Genomic DNA, 9,935 nt, shown 5'->3' on the forward strand with positions numbered 1-9,935 from the left:
CAAAGAAGTCTGGGGCGAGGTCTCTGGACTTCGGTTACTTCGGTTACCTTGACGACTTCGGCCCGAGGGCCAAGAGTATCTGAGACCTGCCCGACGCCACTTTCTATCCCCCGCCCTCCCTTTGATTTAGCTCCGCCTCTTCCTCCCTAGGGGTAGAAAGCAGACGCCGATACCGACGCCGACGCGGTTGCCTATGGATACGCCTTCCCAAGATGCCTAGGGTGTTGTGTTCCTCTTAGCCAATCAAAGAGGCGAAGCCGCCTCGCTGCGGGCCAATAGACTACGAGGTCAGGGCCCGGGACGGTTAAACTGAGCAGCGGGCTGTGGCGGCCGGCAGGGTGACTTGGAGACGCTTTGGAGACGGTGGCTCCAGTTCCGCGGCTGCGGCGCGATCTGCAGGAGTCCCCGGCGGGCCCTGCCATGCCGACCCGGGCGGAGGACTACGAGGTGCTGCACACCATTGGCACCGGCTCCTATGGCCGCTGCCAGAAGATCCGGAGGAAGAGCGACGGCAAGGTGAGCGCGGGCCCCCTTCCGAGTCCGGTCCCTGCAGCGGCCTCGCCAGCTGGTGGCGATCTGTGTTTGTACTGGGTCTCGCAAGGGATATGTTCCTTTCTGTTTCGCTTTCTCTTCCATTTCCTTCCTGTTTTTTTTTTTTTCCTTTTCTGCTTCGACCTGCTAAGGGCCTTTCACTGGTGACTCCTGAACTATCTTTATTATTTTATTTTTGAAATTTAAAATTATTGATTGCTTGAGTGGTTGATTTGAGGAAGAAAGAGAAACATTGATTTGTTTCACTTATTTATGCATTTATTGGTTGCTTCTTGTATGTGCCCTGACCGATGATCAAACCTCAACCTTGAACCTTGGTGTCTGGGAGGATGCTCCAACCAAACCAGCTACCCCGTGGGGCTCCTGGGCTGTTTAGAGAAGAGTAGAACTCTGGGCCACGAGAAGAACCTGGAGCTTTCTGCCCGGCAGTCCGAGCTCATTTAAGATACCCTTTAATCGGATTTTTGGTTTCATAGTTCTCCTGTGTGTGTAGGGAGACTTTATTCAGAAAGAAACAATGGAGAGGAAGCTGCCTGGCTGCGGATGGAGGGAGGACCTCAGGTCTTTCCCCTGGAAAAGCTTGCCTGGTTGGAATGGTCAGGGACTTGGACTGCCTCTGCCCCACCTTTGACCAAAGCACCATTGCCAGCCTCCCACAAAGGGACCGAGGGGAGGGGGTTGGAGGAAGCCTAGTGTGCCTCATCTCCCTCTCTCCCCTTGCATTCTTTTCTGCTTAAAAATTAGAGGACGGTTATGGAGTTAAATTCAGGGGTCCTTAAGTTCATTGAACTAAATCAGAGGATAATGACTATATGATCTATTTAATAGAAAAGTAGTGAGTGATGACTGGCCCTAAAGGAATGTCGCAGACAAAGGGATGGTGGTCATGGAGCTCTCAATCTTCATTTTTGCGTTCATTCATACCTTGGGAATTCTTATTTCAGATATTAGTTTGGAAAGAACTTGACTATGGCTCCATGACAGAAGCTGAGAAACAAATGCTTGTTTCTGAAGTGAATTTGCTTCGTGAACTGAAGCATCCAAACATCGTCCGTTACTATGATCGCATTATTGACCGAACCAACACAACGCTGTACATTGTAATGGAATATTGCGAAGGAGGGGACCTGGCTAGTATAATTACAAAGGGAACCAAGGAAAGGTAAGTGATTCTTTTCAATGTAAGGTGAAAGTGGGCCCAGTTTCGCATTCTGTTTTAGGATCAGGGACGAAGTACTTAGTGATGTGGAAGAGTGTTCTAGTATTTGGTGGGTCTACAGAACTTTAGGAAATCCCTTGTGAATCAACACCCATATTTCATATCAAAATATGATATTTATTTCCCTATTTGTACACTAGATAATTCATCATCCCCTCTTTGTAATGGTTTTATTCAGAAGTTATATGCTGTGTAACTGCTTTGATTTCAGACAATACTTGGAGGAAGAGTTTGTTCTTCGAGTGATGGCTCAGTTGACTCTGGCCCTAAAGGAATGTCACAGACGAAGTGATGGTGGTCATACGGTGCTCCATCGGGATCTGAAACCAGCTAATGTTTTCCTGGATGGCAAGCAAAACGTTAAGCTTGGAGACTTTGGGCTAGCTAGAATATTAAACCATGATACCAGTTTTGCAAAAACATTTGTTGGCACTCCTTATTACATGTCTCCCGTAAGTATTTCAGAATTTAGATACTTTTTAAACCTCTTAATGCTAAGCATTCAAATGCAGGGAAAGTGAGTTGTTTTGATTGTATGTTTAGTAATATCCAATAACCAAAAATTAACATTGTTTCATTTTTAATTTATATATTTTCCAAATGGACCACCACACCATTAAACTCAACTATATCAGCAATTCAAGTCAGGCTTTTATTAAAGGACTACCATATGCTAAATTACAAAGATGAAACAGGTTTTGTCTCTGGCCTCAAGAGCTGTGTTTCCCAAAGTGCTGTAGGTCCTGTACACCAGCTTGGCCTCCTTTGGTGTGCTTTTTCAAATGCAGAATCCTGGACCAAGCCCCAGTCCAGTGAGTTCGGATCTCGGGACAGGTCCTTGCTCTGTTTTTCTCCTACTTTTCAATTTGGACTCTGCCTTTTAACAGACTCTCTGGATGATTCTTGTGCCTGGAGATTCGGGGCTCAGAGCCTCACTCACTTCAGATAACATGTTTTTACAGTGTTAACTGTTGGTATTTGTTCTTTTTTTGTTGACTTTTCCTACAAGGGAGCTGCTGAGTCTACCTACTTATTTATTTCCTTGATTGCTGGATAATATTTTGTTTCCAAAATTTCTCACCATTCTAAGGAGCACTGCTATGCATATGAATTATTCTTTCTTCCTTGTTGGTCATTTCCTTGGCAGATAGCTCTCAAAATGAAATTGCTGGGTTGGGTCAAAGGCTATGAACCGTTTATGGCTCTCTGGATTTTGCCTGATGGCTCTTGAAGAGCTTAAACCAAAAAGTGATAACACCAGGGGGTTGTATCTGGAATCTGAGCATACAAAGGTGCAGAGGGGTTAATTGTTTTAGCAGTCATAAACATTTCCGGGCTTTTCTAAATCTCTTTTAGTTATGTTAACCAGTCTGACTACAGTATAAAACTTTGTATTAGTGATTTTGTTTTTCATTAATATTAGACATGGCCAGAACAGTGTCATTTTCTCACTGGATCAAATTCCAAATAGAAAGCCTTTAACATAAAGGAAAATTATACAGAAGTGGTTCTTGGAAAATTTGAAACCTACGTGATTCTTTTGTTCCTTTTCCCTCCTGCCCTTGTAATTAGATCTGCTCAGCCTTCTCTGAGGCATTGCCAGGAAATGGTATCAGACTCAACCTGTTGGACTTAAAGCACTAGGGAGCCTCCTGAAGAGTTTGGCACTTGCCTCTGTGCCCTCTGTTGCTCCTGAGAGTGTGAGAAAGACAATTAAAACAGGAAATGAGAATGTTAGCTGGTGTGGTTTATACAGTAGACTAAGGAAAAATATAAATGAATAATTCACTTAGCCATTTATGTCTACATCCATTTAAATGTGGGCTAGATGTATGCATTGGTTATTCTGAAATTTTCTCTGGTTCTTTCAAAGCAGTTTCTAGATTATTAGTGTCACCAGGGTAGAGGTCTCATACTCACCTTTGAATAGTCAGTGTCTCACCTCTAGTAACAATAAACATCTGAAGGAAAAAGAATTGAATGAATTATATATGACAAAGTATATTAGGATAAGGTCATTGCCTTTTTCCATTGTAAATTTGAAGACAAAGTATACATTTTAAAACAAAATAAACTTTTAATTCCTCATACTTTCTTACCCTTTCCCCCCTTAAGGAGCAGATGAGTCGCATGTCCTACAATGAGAAATCGGATATCTGGTCACTGGGCTGTTTGATGTATGAGTTGTGTGCATTAATGTAAGTATATTAAAGACAGATTTCTAGTCTGAGGTTTATACTCAGGGTTTGTCACCTTTCACTGGGTTCAGTTGTTTGACCATCCATTTGTATTCAAATCTGAAAGAATCATACCGTGGGTTAAAATTAAAGTAGGTGGACAGGTAAAAAAAAAATTATTTAGAAATTAATAATATAACCCCTGAGGCTGGATGTTGACTTGTTCAAACTCCTAACCTGGTTAGATGTTTCCTTGTTAGACTGATGCTCAGCTCAAGGGGAGAGCAGATAGGTCAGGCCCATGGAAGAGATAAACAAAGATCTGGGGGTAGCTCTGGCAATTTGGAGACCAAGAAAGAGCTCCAGTTCTTTCTCTTCTAAGCTATTCTGTAGAGCAGTGATTCTCAACCAGGGGGAGTGAAGCAGTTTTGCCCCCAGGGGACATTTGGCATTGTCTGAAGACATTTTTGGTTGTGACAAACAAGGATAGCTACTGGCATCTAGTGGATGGAGGCCAGTGGTAGTGCAAATAAATACTATGATGTTCAGGACACCCCCACAACAAAGAGCTATGTGACCCCAAATGTCAGTAGCACCAAAATTGGGAAACTTAGCTATGGAAGAAAATCCCAGAAGCAGAAACATAAATAAAAACTGGAGCTTAAACTGTGCAAAAGATTTGCTTCCTAATATATTTTTATTTTTACATTATTATTATTTTTTTGTTCCAGGCCTCCATTTACAGCTTTCAACCAGAAAGAATTAGCTGGGAAGATCCGAGAAGGCAAATTCAGGCGAATTCCATATCGTTACTCTGATGAATTGAATGACATCATTACAAGGATGTTAAATTTAAAGGTAAAGATTATAAGATTATTTTGTCTGTTTCTATCTTTCAATTAAGTTTTGGGGTATGTGTTCTCTCCCGTAGAGCAATGAGACTGAAGAAACATTAAATGTATTTCCTTAGCTAAATCTACTTTGTTTACACAAGTGAAAACTTACATAAATTTGGTAAATTGCACGTCCTTGCTGGCCTACCCTCTGTGCTTTCTCTGTCTTCTCCCACTCACTCCATGCTAACAGATGGTCGATAGCAAGAAAAGATTGCATGAAGCATCCAGATCCTTAGTTCCCCGTGTCCTTGCCTACCTCAGCGTGGCAGATGGTGTGGAAGGGGCCACAATAAGACTTAATTACTCTGCCTCTAGCTCCAATTGAGAGATAGGTGTGTGTGTGTGTATGGGTGGGGGGGATGGTTAGGGCAGTGAGAGGGTAGGGGTAGCTAAGAAGAGTGGAGGGGAAATCACTCTAAGAGATTATGTGGAAAAAATCTGGCCATGGGATGGCGAGGGAAATGTCCAAGAGATCAGGCTGATGTAAAGTTAAATGCTGTGGGATTACAAAGGAGGATACAGATGAAGTAATGGGATTTAAGGGCTGAGAGGGAGTATCCTGCTTCCTGTAGTTTAGAGATGCCCTAACACAGACCCTGGCCATGCTACTGAGCACCTGCACAGGGATGAAGCCTTTAGGTTAAAGGGGGATCAGAGGTAAGTAAAAATCTGCATTACTGTTTGGACCTAGAACCTCATGTATTAAAGCCACAAGTGAACTTATTTTTCCAGATAGTCAAGGCCCATCCAGAACCGAGTTTTTCTTTTGCCTTGGAAATATGTACCCTTTTAATGTAGCCGTTCTTTTGGGATGCGTATTCTGTTACGAAATGTGACTGTAACACTGAATATTTTCCCCCCAGGATTACCATCGACCTTCTGTTGAAGAAATTCTGGAGAGCCCTTTGATAGCAGACTTGGTTGCAGAAGAGCAGAGGAGAAATCCTGAGAGAAGGGGGCGACGATCTGGAGAACCAGAAAAGTTGCAGGATTCTAACACTGTATTAAGTGAGCTGAAACTGAAGGAAATACAGTTGCAGGAGCGAGAGCGAGCCCTCAAAGCCAGAGAGGAAAGACTGGAGCGTAAGTCTGAATGATGGGGGCGAAACAAAGGAGAGCTATCGGAGGGTGATCGTGATGAGTGGGAAACTGTTTAAATGAGTAGATTAGAACGTTCTTGCCCTGGCCTGATAGCTCAGTTGGTTGGAGCGTCATCCCAATATGCCAAGGTGGCAGGTTCAATCCCTGGTTAGGGCACATGCCTGGGGTGCAGGCTCGATCCCCAATGTGGGGAGTGCAGGAGGCGGCCGACCAATGATTCTCTCACATCATTGATGTTTCCATCTCTCTCTCCCTCTCCTTTCCTCAATGAAATAAATAAAAACATATAAAAAAAACTATTTAAAAAAGAAAGAAAGAGAACCTTCTTATAAATACTTGAGAAACCAAACTGTGCTTTGTAAAATATGTAGCTCACGCTTTCTGGCATCTTCCTGTTGAGCTGCCTCTTTCTCTGCTATTGTTGGGCTTAACTTTATACTTTGCTATAGAGTTTGTATACTTTAATGTGTACATTACATTTGCTGTTACTTTTTTCTTTCTGTTTCATAACATATACATACATTACAGTTTTTCATTGCAAAGGTAGATCTTAAGATTTGCTGACTTCTACAATAACCATTACTCCTGTGGCTGAGCCAACACAGTCCAGGTCTAAAATCCTACAGTGTGTAGGACTAAATATGCTCTGGCAATTCAATAATGTGGGTACAGGATATTCTAGGTTTATAAATACTCAGGGCTATTCACTGATTTGGTACTAGTTAGTTGTTGTGTTTTTGTTTTTTTAAATATATTTTTATTGATTTCAGAGAAGAAGGGAGAAGGAGAAAGAGATAGAAACATCAATGATGAGAGAGAATCATTGGTCGGCTGCCTCCTGCACACCCCCAGTGGGGATCGAGCCCCCAACCCAGGCATAGGCCCTTAGACTGGAATTGAACCTGGGACCCTACAGTCCCCAGGCCGACGCTCTGTCCACTGAGCCAGACTGGTTAGGGCAAGTTAGTTTTTGATGGTGAAAGTCTGTCTACTCCACTAAAGCGACAGGTGCTACAGACTAGCATGGTCAGGGTGGCTTGGGAACCCGGTGAGAAACCTTTCTCAGAGCATTACTAATCGCTGCTCAGCAAGCCGGTCTCAGTGATTAGGGAAAATGGAAGATTCGCACGTGTAAACTGTTTTCTACTCAAAGCCACTTGCCAATCTTTTTCTCATTCCATGCCTTTCTAAAGAGAAGGAACGTGAGCTTTGTGTGCGTGAGAGACTGGCGGAGGACAAACTGGCGAGAGCGGAAAGTCTGATGAAGAACTACAGCCTGCTGAAGGAGCAGAGGCTCCTGTCCCTGGCCAGCGGTCCAGGTAGGAGAACCAGCTCCGCAGACAGAGGCTGCTGCGTGTGAGGAAATGGGCACTGGTTTGCTTTCGAGGGGCTTTGGTAGGCCTTCTCGTTTTTTAATGTTTTTATTGATTTCAAAGAGGAAGGGAGAGAGAGATAGAAACATCAATGATGCAGCTGACTCCTGCATGCCCCACACTGGAGATCGAGCCCGCAACCCGGGCATGTGCCCTCACCGGGAATTGAACAGTGACCTCCTGGTTCATAGGTCCATGCTCAACCACTGAGCCACACCAGCTGGGCTTAACACTTTTTTCTTTCTTACAAAATTATTCCATTAGTGAGATTTACAAGTTACATAGGTATTTGTATAGGAATTTGTGGGAATAAAGGTGGATATATTTGAAACAATGGAGTTAAGGCTAAAAAAACCCCCAGTGTGCTTTGAAGCAGAAACAATGTTGGAGATAGGAAGTCGGGGCACAATTGGAGGGCAGTGTTCCTTGCAGCCTACTCCTACCTCTCGGCCTGGCCTTTCCTTTTCTTTGGCCTGGAGTTTGTTCCTCAGATAACCCGGTGGCTTCTTATTTCCTCACTTTCAACATGTCTCTGCTCAAAAGTCACCTCATTATGCGGCTCTCATCACTGTGGCCACCGCCAGCACCCCTGTTCTCTTTCTCAGTGTTATTTCCCCCTCAAATAGTCCTCATTTTTACTTGTTTAATGGGTTCTGGTCCCTCTCCTCCTATGAGAATAGGGCCTTTGTTTGTCCACAATGGCTCATACAATGAGCTCATAAAATTTGAATGTATTTCCTTTAAATGAATGTAAAGGAAAAACAAACAGGTTCTGGAATTCAAGCCCGCAAGTCTCCAACCTCCGGATAGTCTGTCAGTAGCTAATAGTGCTACCATTTCAAGTAAATTTTTTTTCATGTAAAAAGCCCAGTTCACCTTTTTTGCTATACTGTTACTTGATTTACCTTTTCCACCCTGAATTTGCTTAGTTTCTTTTTGAAGCAAGATTTCAGTCAATTAATCAGTTTTGAAGGAAGTGTTCTTGAATATTTAACCCAAACTATAAGTGTCCATAAAAAGTGTTTCTGCTTCTATACTTTTCTGGAAGCCCTGTGTTCTAGGTAGAATGGCACTTGTTTTCAAGAATGGAGTAGATGATACTGATTTCCAGAAGTTTTATATTGTGGCCCATAATCCCCAATGCATTTGACTTCAAGAGAAAAGTTGATTGTTAAGGGAATAAAACCTATGTTCCTTGATATTTGGCACATTCCAGGATTATTTTTTCAGTGCTGTGGCTTAAAAGATTGATTGATTTCTTATCACCCTCAAGCTCCCAACCTCCCGGAGATACTAAGATAGGTTCCAGATTTCAAATGAACTGAAAGAGGGTGTATTTTTGCTAAGTGTGACAAACCTGTTCAAATAACTCAAAACCCTTTTTCTTCCTAAAGAACTTTTAGCTCTTCCATCCTCAATACTTAAGAAGAAAGTTCATTTCAGTGGAGAGAGTAAGGAGAGTGTCCGGGGGAGTGAGAACTCTGAGAGCCAGCTCTCCTCCAAAGCCAAGTGCAAAGACCTGAAGAAGAGGCTCCATGCTGCCCAGCTGCGCGCGCAAGCCCTGGCGGACATTGAGCAAACGTACCAGCTGAAAAGCAGACAGATCCTGGGCATGCGCTAGCCGGCAGGGCCCAGCGCTGTGTGCGGGATCTGACATGGCCAGCCCCCGAAGGACTGATTGATGTTCAACTGCTGCAGCTTGATATACTTGGTTCCATGAGCCGTGCCTTTCTGTACAGTAAGAGTGATATTTTGGAATTGCCTTTGCTGTCCTTCAGCAATAATTGAACAAAACGTCCACACCTTTCATTTTTTTTCTTTTTTAAAAGAACACTTTATAGAAAGAATGATACTTTCTTGGTTGGGGTTTTAATCCCATGTGTGATTACTACTGGAACATTACATTCTAAATGTTGGAGGAAAATAATATCAGGAAAAACATATGTATCCACTTACTGAGACGTTTTACACGACTGAGTGGTGTGCTTACAGTTGTCATGTCTAGATTTACAACTTCAAGTTTGAGGTTTTAAATATTCTAGAGCTTAGAAAACCGAATTGGATCCAAACTGGTCACTGATATTATGACATCTTGCTTATAGATAACACTTATTGATATCCCATTGCTCTTAGTGCAAAATCTGTCACCTTTTGTGAAAATCCATCACTGTGATGTCGATATTCTTTTTTTTCCTTTTTACTCTACCTAACTGTATATAAGCCGGCCGTCATGGGCTCATCTGTTTCTCACTAAGTAAACGAATTCTTTAGTTTTCCTGTATTTGTGTCTCTTGCATTTGTTGGGTTTATGATTCATAGGCACTGATGCTCACAGGGGCTGCAGTGGCACTTCACTCCCCCCCCCCCCCCCATTAATCCATCTGTACCAGTGGCTCTTAACTGGGGACTATTTTGCCCCCCAGGGGACATTTGCCATGTCTGGAAACATTTTAAATGATAATGATTGCGGGGTGGGAGGGTACTATTGAATGGAGTAGGTAGAGGCCAGGGATAGCAGTGTCCCACCTAGCGCCCAGCTTTCTTCTTTTGTCTGTCTTTTCTAATCCTTCACAGCCCCCTCTCAGGTTCACCCATGGCCGTGCGGGCTCGGCACATG

General features: G+C 43.1%; 1 protein-coding gene across 1 annotated transcript; it reads left to right on the top strand.

Annotated features, from left to right (window-relative positions):
• Positions 1-206: 206 nt before the first annotated feature.
• Positions 207-9,599, top strand: NEK2 (NIMA-related kinase 2). The gene is made up of 8 exons (XM_005865173.2): positions 207-516; positions 1,497-1,714; positions 1,983-2,223; positions 3,887-3,969; positions 4,680-4,806; positions 5,708-5,927; positions 7,139-7,264; positions 8,713-9,599. Exons 1-8 carry the CDS (start codon positions 421-423, stop codon positions 8,937-8,939), a joined length of 1,338 nt encoding a protein of 445 aa, XP_005865235.1. The 5' UTR covers positions 207-420; the 3' UTR covers positions 8,940-9,599.
• The last annotated feature ends 336 nt before the right edge of the window (positions 9,600-9,935 follow it).

The sequence above is a fragment of the Myotis brandtii genome, unplaced genomic scaffold (genome assembly GCF_000412655.1).
Source record: "Myotis brandtii unplaced genomic scaffold, ASM41265v1 scaffold197, whole genome shotgun sequence".
Classification (NCBI taxonomy): domain Eukaryota; kingdom Metazoa; phylum Chordata; class Mammalia; order Chiroptera; family Vespertilionidae; genus Myotis; species Myotis brandtii.